This window comes from Orycteropus afer, unplaced genomic scaffold (genome assembly GCF_000298275.1).
Source record: "Orycteropus afer afer isolate SDZICR_OR568_19922 unplaced genomic scaffold, OryAfe1.0 scaffold00270, whole genome shotgun sequence".
Taxonomy (NCBI): domain Eukaryota; kingdom Metazoa; phylum Chordata; class Mammalia; order Tubulidentata; family Orycteropodidae; genus Orycteropus; species Orycteropus afer.
Genome location: NW_006921857.1, coordinates 4,571,333 through 4,585,340, shown reverse-complemented (window position 1 = coordinate 4,585,340; position 14,008 = coordinate 4,571,333). Strand labels below are relative to the sequence as shown.

Here is a 14,008-nt window from a genome sequence, read left to right as displayed (position 1 = left end):
ATTTTTGAGCAAATGGATATCCAGTTTTGTTACCACTATTTATTAAAGAGACTACCTCTTCCCAATTTAACAAGTTTTGGACCTTTGTGGAAGATCAGCTGTCCATAGGTAGATGGATTTACTTCTAAGTTCTCAATTCTGTTCCATTGGTCTATGCGTCTGTCATTGTGTTACCAGGCTGTTTTAACTCCTGTATCTGTATAGCGGATTTTTACATTGGGAAATGTGAGGCCCCCTACTTTGTTTTCTTCTTTAGTAGTGCTTTACTTATCTGAGATCTCTTTCTTTTCCATATAAAATTGGTGATTAGTTTTTCCATCTATTTAAAGAAAGGTGATGGAATCTGGATCAGAATTGCATTACATCTGTAGCTCACTTTGAGTAGTACTAACATTTTCACAGTAGTCTTCCTCTCCATGAGCATGGTGTAGTCTTCTGTTTATATAGGTCTCTTTGGGTTTCTTGTAATAGTATTTTGTAGTTTTCTTTGTAGAAGTCTTTTGTGTCTATGGTTAGATTTATGCCTAAGTACCTCATCTTCTGGGTGCTCTTCCACTCACTTTAGCTACTCTCCATTCAAGAGCAAGTTTCAGAGTCTCTTCTGATATCTATTTTGGTCTTTTCTTTCTTTCCTGTTTTTTAATGACCTTTTGACTGCTAAACAGAAGGCTGGCGGTTCAAACCCACCAGCCACTCCTCAGAAGGAAGACTGGGCAATCTACTTCCATAGAGATACAGCCTCAGAAAACCAAGGAGGGGTCTCTATGAGTCAGAATTGACTCGATGGCAGTAAGTTTGTTTGTTTTTGTTGTATGATTTTGTTGGTGTCATTGCACAACTCATCTGGTCTTTGGTCATTAGTGTACAATGCGTAAAATCTATTCTTGAAACGGTATCTACATTTAGGTGGGATATACTCAACGTCACACTTTGGCTCTTTTGACTTGTTTTAATGTTTTTTAGCTTCAATTTGAACTTGTATGTGAACAATTGATGATTTGCTTTATTGTTGGCCACTAGCCTTGTTCTGATAGTACTACATGAGTGGTAGCTAAATAAAGAATATACAATATAAAATCTAAAAATTTTGTAGCCACTAAACATGGAAGATAGACTCTAATTATTATAACATAATTATTCATGATAAAAAGCATTTTTTAAAATTTCTTGTATTAACCATTTTGGAGTTTAAATACTGAACTACTATCAGAAGATTCTGCTTGTTTTCCACTAGATGGCAATGTATCTTTTTCTTTGCAGTCTAAATTTATTTATTTATTTACTTATCCCAGAGTGCATGATGGTAATCTTTCTCTTCTACACAGACCAAATTAAAATTTAAGACTAAGACAACTTCCAGAAAAAGAGACATAGGATATTAGTGATGTGTTAGGAGAGGATGCAGTCTTGTGTTACAAATCCAGCATGAAAATTAAAATAAATTCTACTTAAACTATGCCCCTAAATAAAATTCAGATTAAAAGTCATGACCACATTGGAAATTTGGTAGTGATTTGGTTTTGTGATTGAAATCAGGTTTAAAAAAAAAAAAAAAAATTATTACTGGTAGAAAAAAGCATACAAAATTTTCTTAGTCCTGTTCTTAAATCACAATCCTCAGGATTAAGTCATGGCATTTTAAAATGTGTCACCTGAATTCTATGGCCTTTTTCCATCATAACTGAAAAAAAATTACTCACTCAGTCACATACCTTTTTATTTTTCTTTTTGGTGTATTTAGAGCTTTTGTTTGTTTGTTTGTTTCTATACTTGTTTTGAACTAACAATAAAACTAACACTATTTTCTTCACAGATAGGTTTTAGTAAACTATTTGATTAGTAAATTTGCATACACAACATTCACCCTGTTTCTAAACTGAGGGATTGTGGTATCGAATAAAGAAGCCTGGATTGAAAGTCAGACTTCTAGAGCTCAGGAGATTTCTCAGAAATTATCTAATATGTAGATTCTCAACTCCTGCTGCACAAGAGAACTTCTGAAGTACACCAAGGCCCTGACCTGACACTCAGATGGTCTGATAAAATTTTTCAGAGTAGGAGCAGTCATGAGTAAGTTTTTAAACTTTCCAAATGTTTCTATATGGGACCAGATTAGAGAACCATTGATCTAGACAAACATTTCCCAAAGGTGGTTAGACAATCCTTCAGAAGGCTTATTAAAATGTAAATGCCTATACAGGACCACTGATTCCCTAATTCTAAATCTACAGAAATGGAACCAACTCAAATTTTCAAGCTCCCTAGCAATTAGTTTGAATCCTTGGTAACTGTTTTGAACCCTGCAGTTTGAGAAGCTCTGATCTCATCTTAGTCTTTCATTTTACAGATGAGAAGAGTGAGGCTTAGAAAAGTTAGTTCATCCAAGGTCACAGAACTAGTGAAGCCAGAACAAGATTAGGTATTAAATCTTCTGATATCTAATCTAATTTTTAAGCAGGACTCTCTGCTAATAAAGACCTATGTGGACATTAAAATTATCTTGCAGCTATCACCCCAATATTATGCTTCATTGACCCTTTATTTCAGACAGGTCTGGACATAGATAGAAGCCTAGTGAGGTAGGATTATCACAGCTATTTTGACATAAAAAAATACACACAAGAAGCCCATTCTGTGTTCAAGGATAATGGGGAAAACCAGAACTGATGGATGATTGTGAATAATGCATCATGCCTGATACTGCCAGACTCTTCTGTCCCAAGCCCTCAGAATTAGGCCTGAGTTCTGGATTGAAGGGGGCTGAGTAAAAGAGGTAGTTTATGAAGTGAGATGGAGCAAAGAATAGAAGGAGTCTATTGCCCTGGCACCAGTAGCTTCTGCAGGAGTTAGTTGCTTCTGAATCAACAGAGGCTTAGAATCACTCTACATCAGAAACTGGCAGCCTCTGTGCAGGCACTGGCTGGCAGGGAAAAAGCAGTTGTTGATTAGCGGGCAGCATCAGAGAGCAATGCAGCAAGCTGGAGCAGGGAGTGAATTGCTCACTCAAGGGTTTTACTATTCTGCTGCTATTAACCATTCAAAAAACATGGCTGGGGACAGTTCTTTGGAGCTTGGTTTCAGAGTCTGAGTTGGTAAAAGTCATGGACACATATATACAAACAAGTTGTGACACAATTCTAGAAAACCTAATAGATGAAAACAAATTTAAAAAATAATTATTAACCTCTCAGCAGCTAATGGTACATGAACATTTTTTAATTTCCATAGACTTGTTAGCTTCAAGGTTTTCTTAAACAGAGGCTTTCTCGTACATTTACATCTTTTCGTTCATAGTAATGACACAAACTTGAGTTGTTGATGTTGTTAGATGCCAGTAAGTCCATTCCTACACAGAGAGACCCTATGTACAGCAGAACGAAACACTGCCTCTTCCTGGACCATCCTCACATTCATTGCTGTGCTTGAGCTCATCATTGCAGACTCTGTATCAATCCATCTCTCCAAGGGTCATCCTGCTGACCCTCTACTTTACCAAGCATGTTATCTTTCTTCAGGGACTGGCCCTTCTGATAACATGATCAATGCACAAGAGACAAAATCTTACCATTCTCACTTCTAAGAAGCATTCCAGAGGCACTTCCTTCAAGATAATTGTATTCATTCTTTAGGAAGTCCATGATATTTCCAGTATTCTTCACCACAATTCAAATGCATCAATTCATCTGGTGTCTTCCTTATTCTTTGTCCAGTTTCCAAATGCATATGAGCCTTGAGTGGGTAATCCATATCAAACCAAACCCATTGAGGCCGAGTTGATCTGGGTTCATAGTGACCATATAGGACAGAGTAGAACTGCCAGATAGTATTTCCAAGGCTATAAATATTTACAGAAGCAAACTGCCACATTTTTCTCTCTCAGAGCCACTGGTAGGTTTAAACTGCTGGCCTTTTGGTTAGCAGCCAAGCACTTAACCACCAGACCTCTTTGAGTGTGAAAAGAGGGGCAAAATGCCAACAGGTTATGAATCACAAGGAACTGAAAATCAGTTGTAAACAAAGAACTTCACAGAAGAGAAAGAAATTTAAAAAGCTGTATTTATACCTAAACTTGAACTTGCATATGAGCAATTGAATGTGAATGAATGAAACTCTGTTCCACAGTAGCAACAACAACAACAACAACAGAGCTGATTATTGTTCCAGCTCCTTCTCAAGACTTTCTGAAATGTGGATCCAGAAACACCTGCTCCAGAATTGCATGGGGATGATTTTGTAAAATGCAAGGTACTAGAGCCTACCTAAGAACCAACAAATATCTGGAAGTGCCATTAGGAATCTGAATTTTTAATGAGCTACTGAGGTGATTTAGAAAGACCTATTCCTCTGGGCCTTTATAATGTTCTATAGATATTGTCACTTTTTTTCTTCTGTGAGCTATTAATATCCTATCATTTATAATGAAAATCTCTGAGAATGGGGGTCTGGGGGAAATTATCTTCTTTTGGAGTCCCCTTACCGAGTCCATGAAATTGTTAACTCATTATCATAGGTCCCTTCAATTTCCTTGTCTGGTTTTCACTTGATCATGCTTCTGGGTTCTCCCATGAGCAGGCTGCTGTAAATAGCTGATATGACAGGTACTTGGAAATTGTGCACATTAAACTTTAATTTTCTTCTCCCAAAAGGTGTTCAAATGAAATCCCTCTCACCAGAGCAGAATGGAATCGGTAGTTGTACATATCTGAAACCCTAAGTCTCTATTTCCAAAGTGTTATAAAATTGGCCTGATACCAAAGTAAATACATTTTGAATATTTAAAGGATTTAAGGAATTCAGATGTTAGCTGCTGACAAATCTGCAACTTGATGAAACTTGTTTTATTATGTTATTATCTTTACTATGCATGGAATTAGATTTTTGAAAGCTAGGTTTTCTTGGTGTCTAAGCAGCTCCTTGATTTTAAGTTTAGACATGTTTGTGGGCTTAATAAACACTTTCAAGTGCAGACTCTAAGGTGGAGGCCCCAAAGGTCTCTGATTTGTCATTATCACTGCTGATGAGGAAGGACTTCTGCAGATCAATGCCTCATATTTCCTTAAACTGTTCCCAGATTGAAATTAGGCCTTGAAAAGTAAATAGAGGAGAAAATAGCTTCATGGAAACTCAAACTTTTTCCTTGCTATCTATTCATAAAAGTGGGAATTTTGGATACTACTTCTTTGCTGGAGGGGAAATAACCAAAGGAAATCTAAGAAAGCCCAAAGGCAGGAGGAGCTGAAGATGGCAGGTTCTTAGATGAACTTGAGAGAACAGATAGTTGTTAGGTGCCCTGGAGTCAATGTGACAGAAAGAGAACTGGGCCATTGGGTTTCCTGAGCTGTAATCTTTATGGATGCAGATCAATATCTCCCACGAAGACACTAGGTGAGTTCAAACCCCAATCTTTCAATAAGTAGCTAAGTGTTTAACCACTGTACCATCAGGGCTCCTTAGAGAGCAGATTACCTGTTGCTAAAGATAAGCCTTATGTCATTCACTATTTATCCAACTCTGTTAAACCAAATAATTTAACTTGAACTCTTGTCAAAATCATTTCTATAGAAAAGTAAAGTTAACCCCTTCCAAATGCTGACTTTTATCTTTCTAGAAGAGATGTTGCAGTAATATTGTTGTTATTTTCTTTCCTTCATCCCACTTGTCTTCTATGCTGAACCCCTGAGCCAAGAGAAGGAATGAACATTATGGCTACTAAGATTTTTCTAACTGGATGATTTGCATCCTTTCCTGTGCAGAGTGTCGCTGTTTGGCTGTATATATCTTTCTCAAAGACCCAGGAAAATTTTGCCAAAGGGGAAAACGATCTTATTTCATTTGTTTGTCTAAGAGAAAAGAAATGATCAATTGAAAAAAAAAACAAAAAAAAACTTCATACTTCACAAAAAAGTAACAAAACAGAAAAAAGCTACTTTGGTTTGCCCACCTATCCAGGGGTGAATTCCAGACAAAAGTGATTATGGTTTATGTGTCTGCATTTCAGCTTCCATAGGTCTGCATATGGCTCCAATGAAATGGGATTTGGGGACTGATTCTGGATTTCTCCCCTGAAATCCACAATCATGTGGTTCTCTAAAGAAAAGGTAAAAAGAGAATGGAATGAATTTGCAATTGATGACATGACATTTCTGGGAAGAGTTGTGTTGTTGTTATAGTTATGTGCCATTGAGTTGGACCCAACTCATAGTGACCCCTCCTTGGGTTTCCAAGGCAGTATCACTACGGAAGTAGATTGCCCAACCTTCCTTCTGAGGAGTGGCTGGTGGGTTTGAACCACCAGCCTTCTGGTTAGCAGTCTGGTGCCTTAGGCACTATGCTACCAGAGCTCCTTCTGGAAAGAGTAGTGAGGGACATTATTTCTTTTCCAAATCTGATCTCTTTTCTTGTTTATAAAGGATCTACGTATTACTCCCAAAAAATACAATCCTTTTAGAACTTGGAAGGGAGCTCTGGTAGCATAGTGCCTAAGGGACTTGACTGCTAACCAGAAGGCTGGCAGTTCAAATCCCCCAGCCACTCCTTGGAAGGAAGGTTGGGCAATCTACTTCCATAGTGATACTGCCTCGGAAACCCAAGGAGGGGTCGCTATGAGTCAGGTCCGACTTGAAAGCACATAACAACAGTGACAGCAGAACTTGGAAAGGAGAAAAAGATAGTATATACATCCCTCTAACTCTCTATTTTCAAAGAAGGAAAATGTATGATAAAATAACACTTTATAGCTCAAAGGCATTTAAAAACACTAAAATAGCTTGAGCTGGAGTCAGGAGTCCCTTCTGATGATATTAATTGACAGATGAGTGAATATTAATCAAGGATCACCATGATCTACAGACCAAGGGTTGTCTTCATTAAGCACTGAGCACAGCATAATATTCTAAGCAAAGTGCCATTTGTTACATGGAGGAGAATAGGCGACTCCTCTGTATTTTGACCGTCTTTTCAATAGCAGAGTAAATTATAGCTAGGACTACTCTTATAGCTCTTTTCATCCTTAGTATTATGTTGGTTTATAATTCTTAAGTACTTGGAACTTAGCATTATTACAGCTAAGTAATTAAAACTACACATACATGCTTGGATCTATAGGCTTGCTTGATTTTTATTTCTTAAATATTTTAGGCCTCAAATATGTGACCCTCTTTTAAGTGTGGGGCATGAGAGAAAATCACTGAGTAATTACATTTGCACCCATAAATCAGCTGTTATTCCCACCTTTTGGTTAAAAATGAGCAAAGATCATTAAAGGAATTCAAGGCCCAGTAGATTTCTTATGGAGATACTAGCGCATGCTGGGCACCTGAAGAAGATAGGTTGAAGGTAAAAGCATATCTCTTCCCCATACAGAAGTCAATCATATATTATAGAATGAAAAGCTCTATATAAATAGGTCTATTTGCTTTTCAAGATACTTGTGTGTGATAAACCAACAAGTAGTATTATCCAAATGTTCTAGTAAAAGAAATTAAGATACAAAGATGAGAAGACAATAACATTTGGAGCAAGTCTCATGACTTAGGAGCCACTATTCTTTCCATTCCTCTGTATTACATCTCATATTTCTGTTCCAGGGTGGCAGCCATATTAATCCTGTTGTTATTGTTGCTGTTAGGTTCCATCAAGTCAGCTCCAACTCACAGCAGCCTTATGTGCAAAAGAACGAAACATTGCCTGGTTGTGCACCATTCTCACAATCCTTGCATATTAGCCCTGCAGTCCTAAAATATGATGAAGTGGGACCCTTGTCACCAGCCTCTTGGATAGGTTGTGAGAATTAAGCCAAATTAACTTACGAAAAATGCTTATAATAATGTTTGCAGTGGTATGCATATATGTGAGTAATTCTGAAATATGTATGTATGTTCATATATGTATATAGGTCTGTGTGCCAGCATCTACATAACACACATCTTTGTATCCATCCATATATAAATATATGCATATTTATAAACAAGCATTCAGATATAGTCCAGTACAGGCATATATAAGCACACTGGAAAAAGGATAAGCAAATAATAAATTAGCATAACCTGCCTAGCTATTCATGAAACCTATACCAGATCTCTAACCCTAGAGTAAAAAACAAGAAAAATTAAATAAAGGAGGACATTTTCTTTCAATTTCTTCACCTACTAGCACTAGAGAATAGACATGTTTCCAAAAAGTTCTAGACTTTTCTGACTTAAAGTAGGACAAGCAAAGATTCCCTTACAAATACAGTCTGCAAAGCAGAAAGACAGCGGGTGTCCCTCCCCCATACCCAGGCAGGTTACAAAGTCAGAAGGCATTGGGGCCTACCGGTCTACCGGAATCCTCAGCATTCTAGGCCCTTAGTTCCCCGTCAAAAGCTCTGGCAGCTTAGTGCCAAGGCATTTGACTGCCTACCAGAAGGCTGGCGGTTCAAACCCACCAGCAGTTCCTAGGAAGGAAGGTTGGGCAATCTATTACTGTAGTGGTGCCACCTCAGAAACCCAAAGAGGGGCCATGGCATATAATAACAACAGCTTGCCTGCCAACCAAAATGCATTTGGACCAGGGAAAGGAGCTGGTCCCACTTCTCACTCCATTTCCAGTTTACCTCAGGGACAGGTTACATTTTCTCTACTACCATTTGGAGACTTTTTACCTTCCAGGAGAGGAAGAGAGATTTCCAAACAAAACCAAAGGTTTATCTGTTCAAAAGCAGGACAAATGCTGCTTTCTTTCCCAGGCGAGCCATCCCAAATGCAGCAGCAGCAGCAGCTGTGTCTGTCTGTCTGTCTGTCTCTCTCTCTCTCTCTCTCTCTGTGTGTTTGGGGAATAGGCATTTGCCCATCTAGTTCAATTCCTGGCTGCCAGGTAATCCTCAATGCCCACTAATTGACAAGACCTTACAGTGCTGTTTGCTGCGGGGTTGGAGGGCCCCTAATACTCATTGGTTGTGTGGACATTGGGAAGGCACCAAAGAGGAGTTTCCTCATAAAACTGCTGAAAGAATCGCAAAGCTCCCGAAATGCTTAAGAGACGGAAAGGGTAGTGTAGGTGGAGAAGGACTGAGGAAGGAAAAACCAGAGATACTACTGAATGAGGCATATTGATGCCAGAAAGTGGAATAGGGCAACCAGAGAAGAATGAAAACCTAAAACCTCTCCGGCGGAGACTTGCGCGCCATATTTGACTCCCCGCCTGTGTCCAAGCAGCAAATTCAGCATCTCTCCCTTGGCGCTAGCGCAGATGGTGGTCGCTGAACCAGGGACACCGGGGCGCTCCCGAAGCGCACCCGTCCAGGGCCCAGGAATGGAAAGGCGCGCTCCTCCTCCACAGCAGGAGCACCTCGCGGGGCGCGCGGAGGGGAATCCCAATCTCGGCTGGGCACTGTGGGGTTGAAGAGAAAGACCGGGAAGCGCCCGACCCACATCAGCGACGCTGCTCTGGGAGCTCTAGCCCTCGGAATGAGGGCGGCACTTCCAGGCCCCTTTTCTAGATGTGGCTGGTCCTAGGTGTTCTAGGTTCCTCCCGCTCGGGGTCACATTCCCCCGCAGAGCTGCCTGAAGAGATTAGTTGCCCGGAGGGAACACTTAAAAGAGGATAAGTGTTGTCTGGCCGTCCGGGTCTAGAGGGTGAAGTGTAGGTTACGTGAACCGGGAGATGAGAGACCAAAAGAAACGCCTGTGCTCCTCCCCCCACAACCCCTTGCACTGCATCGCGGGGGCGGTTCTTCCGACAAGTTGTCGGGCCTGACTGCTGCTGCAACGTGCACGACTCTGGGCGTCGGAGACTCGCAAAGCCGTGGAGATCTTGGGAACTTTCCCCCAGAGTGTCACGTTTCGGTCTCGGTTCTTGGGCACTTGGGAAGTCTTGCAGAGCTGTTTGCGCTTGCCTTCCTTGCCTCCGATTCCTGCGTGCTTGGGGGCGCACGTTGTACTGCAAACAGCCTGAGCTATCTTGTCCCACCCTCCCCTCTCCTTACAAATGTCTCGGAGAAGTCAAAGGATACCCAAGGAGAGGAATTTGGAATCCACTCCGAGAACAGGCTTTGAGATCGCAGGACCTAGGTGCCGGGTCAATCCCACATATTCTGCTACTAGTTGGGAAGCAAAAAAATGCTTGTGTAGCAATCTGTTGGCATTTATTTTTCCTCAGCCCTTGCGTGCTGCGCTCTTAGTATTCTGAGCTCGGGCCACCTGCTTGGACTTCGCGGGGCCGGCTAGCCTCTCTAACTGCCTCACCCTCTGACCCTGTTCCCTCCGCAGCTGTGAGCAGGCATTTACTAGATCCTAAACTAGCTGAATCCGAATCCAATCAATGGCGGTGGGTTTTGGTTGTATTGGAAACTAGCCCAGCAGATGGGCGGGGTTATGGAATTCTGGAAAGTCCAACCTGAGAGGATTAGAATACATCTGAATGCTTGAAAATGCATCATTAGAAATACAGTATTTCTGAGTTTGTCTCGGCTAAAGTCAACACTACTTTTTGGAACTCTCCCCACTACTTCCCACCAAAACGACCTGGTGGGGAGATTTATCAGCATAGCTACCCAATCCAAATTATCCAAAATAATTTGCCACGATTCCACTTATATGGATTGCCTGGGCAGTAGGTCGGCCAAAGCTCGGCTTTCTTCCTGGATATGTGATTAAGTTAATGACCATCCAAAAGAGAAAACAGGGGCGGCTGAACGAGTGTCTACATGTACCCTTCATAAACTCTGGTTCCAGATTATGAGGAATTCCTTTTGAGAACACAGTATTTGCTTATGTTTTGGTTGTTCATCCTTGTCTGAATCCCCAACGGGTAATGTAGTTGTGGTATTGAAGACAAGATTTTGGAAGAATTAAGATTGAAGGGAAGGGGCATTCAAGTGTTTTTGGAAAAGTTGGCCACAGGACAACTTTGATTGTTAGTTTGTCTTTACAGACGTTTGTTGTAGAGATCCACTCACTAGTGTCCAAGGCATGGGTGATTTAGTCTACCACTCAGGTATTAAGATTTGAGGATCCCTTGAGATCCATCTTCTATTTATCCTCCAATATTTTTCTCACTTCTTCCCATGAACTTCTGTTAACAATATAAATCTTGGTCTTTTCTCTAGAACAACGCTTTTACATGGAATTAAAGCTCAGTTAACTCATCAGGAAAATAATTTCCCCAATGTTAGTAGTACTTTAAAGACCAGATAATCTCCCTCATTCATTTTACAGATGAGAAACACAAAATGCAGGGAAGTCAAATTATGCCGAGAAGTAAAGTAGGGCCCCACTACTCTACTAGCTGTGGATAGCAGAGTTAGAACTGGAATTTTGAACCCTTCTTTTCATCATACCTTATTGGGACTGAATTTATCAGATTATCCAAAAATTGCTTAGGAAAAGTGAGAGAGGGTCTCAAAGAAGTGGAGTTAAAGAAAAAGAAAAAGGAAAAAAAGTCTAAAACCTTAAGAAAGCCAACCTACTTCATCACCAGTCAGAGTCACACTCCCTATGGATGCACCATTTTGTCCTCCTCCTGCTCCCTGTCCTAAAAATAATTTGCTCTGTAGTTGCCTTAATACAATAAAGACTTTAAAAACTTTTAGGAGAAAGCCATCAAATAGCCTGCAATGAGACCTTGTTCAAGTTTCCATTTCAGGCCTTTTTACAAGTGTCCTGCTTCTGACAAAATGGAGGGTAGATAGGATGTGAAGGAAGGAGAATAAATGGGAAAATGCACACCTATGTGACAGAGAAAATATTATAGCGACTACTTCATTCATCCAGTGACTATGAAGATGCCCATAGATTAAGAATACTCTTAAGACTCATTTCGTTTTGTCCTAATGATTGCAAGACAAGCCACATACACTTACATACATATATTCCATTTAACTTAAAATTATTGTCACTATGTGAAGAGTACAGAGGGACTTTTCATAAGGGCCAGGGTGGAGAGAGGGAAAAGTTACTTGTAGAGTTCTGCACTGTAATGTCTCAGATCTAGTTTTTGTTTCTGACGTTGTGTGCAGCTGGTTAAAACTTTGAAAGGAAAGCTGAGCTCTGCAATACACAGGCCATCACTGAACCATGATTTCAACAAAAAACTTTCCACATGATCTCCTAATGGATAATGGATAATGCTGAAAGGTCTTGGACTAGGAGATATTCTTCCATTTAAACATCACTTGTAGAACCGAAAGTGGACTTATCATCTGGTCTCCCTGATGAGGCCTGGAAATTGTTTGTCTTAGGCCATTTGTGAAGATGCTAATTACTCCACTGCTCAAAAGAATGTTGATGTCCCAGTGACAAGTTAGCTGAATGGCAAACATCCTTGGTCTAAATGATTTGTCTTTTAGTCAAAAAACAGCATTTTTCAGGTAAATATTTTCCAAAATGATAAATCAAATCTTGTCTCCTCACTGTAGGCCCAAATTTGCTTAGAGTAAATAAATGCAAGTAGGTCAGCCCTTAAAAACCAAACCAAAACCACTGCCATGGACTCGATTCCTACTCATAGGGACTCCCATTGGATCCAAGGTTGTAACTTTTTACTGAAGTAGAGTGCTTCATCTTCCTCCCAGGGAGCAGCTGGTGGGTTTGAACCACCAATCTTAGCCACCAGAAATACTGAAAAACAATTTCCAAATATTTGCTTTGAAGAAAATAGTCATTTATTGTCAAAGCATCCAACATACTCGGATAAACTATAAAGTTTAATAAATCTTTCCAGGAAAAAAAGAAACACATAACTATTCAGACTCCATATCACTGGCACAAAATTACACTTTGTATTAAAAGGAAATACATATTTACATAATTGATGACATCCTTCATTGAAGTCCATAATCATTTCATGATACATGCACTTCCCCCTGGAAACTTAAATTGAATTGTAACCCCTTTTTATCCATTTTGCTTATTTTTGTAAGAACACAAACTCATCCAGAAATGCAGAAAGCATCTCACCCTCCTCCTTTACTTTATATCTAAAATAAATTTTGCCCTCACATATGATTATTACATCTAAACTTTAAGTGCTTAATAATTTAAGTAGAAACGTATGACAAATGCATCAATATGTTGCAATATATGACATTTTTTTAAATGTACCTTTGTTTTTGGGATAGTGGAAATGCGTGCATTCAAAAGAAAACCTCCAAACAACCCACCCAATCAAAAAATCCACCATCTTGTCCCCTGCGCGCGCGCCGTGTGTGTGTTTGCGTCTGGGTGCAGTGTTTCTAGGGCTCAGGTTGGTGGTAGATATACTCATGTGTTGTTCCTGCACATGGCTTCACTTTGCGTGTGCGCGCATAGAAAGCCGGGGTCTTTTTCCGTGTCAGTTATGCGAGGTCATGTGCCTGGAGAGATGGTGGCGCTCCCTGAAGGACTCGTTGCAAATGGGGCACTTGAGTTTCTCCTCCCGCCGTCGTTTCACCAAGGGCTCCATTGCGTACTCTTTCTTATGGTGCGACCTCATGTGGTACACCAGGTCGGAGGTCATGCGGAAGGAGGCGTTGCACTTGGCGCACCAGTTCTGCGCCGGTAGACACAGGGAGGTGAAGGAAGGAGGCAGAAGCGTGAGCGCCGAAGGCAGCTGCAGCTGCAGGGGCCCAGCGGCCGCCGCAGAACTCTTGGGCCAGAAGGCGGTGGCGTAGAGGAAGGGACTCTGCTTGGGCAGGCCGCCGCCGGCGTTCGGCAGGGCCGCGCAGCCCCCGTTCAGGTCCGCGGCCCCCTGCAGCTTCACTGATAGAGGGTCAGCGGTGGCGGGATAGAGTCGGGTAGGGCCCACGCCGTCGCCCGGATGGCACGTCTCAAGCGCGCCCAGCTTCTGGCCCAGCACCAGCGGGGACAGCTGCGAAAAGGAGCGCGCCGGCTGTGAGAAGGCGCTTTTGCGCTCGTCTGACGCGGCGCCCTGCCCGCCGCCCGCGGCCCCGCTGCTAGCGCTGCCGCCCGCACTGTTGCAGCCCGCACCGCCCAGCTGTGGCAAAGAGGTGAAGGCGCTGCCCCGCGCCGGGCTGCCGCCCTCCAGTCGGCTG

At 41.4% G+C, this 14,008-nt stretch overlaps 1 protein-coding gene across 1 annotated transcript in view; it reads right to left on the bottom strand.

Annotated features, from left to right (window-relative positions):
- Window positions 1–13,308: 13,308 nt before the first annotated feature.
- PRDM8 (PR/SET domain 8) overlaps window positions 13,309–14,008 on the bottom strand; it is a 3,361-nt gene continuing 2,661 nt past the window's right edge. The window contains exon 3 of the mRNA XM_042782243.1: window positions 13,309–14,008. This exon is cut by the window's right edge and continues 889 nt beyond it. Within this exon, the coding sequence (XP_042638177.1) occupies window positions 13,309–14,008 (700 nt within the window).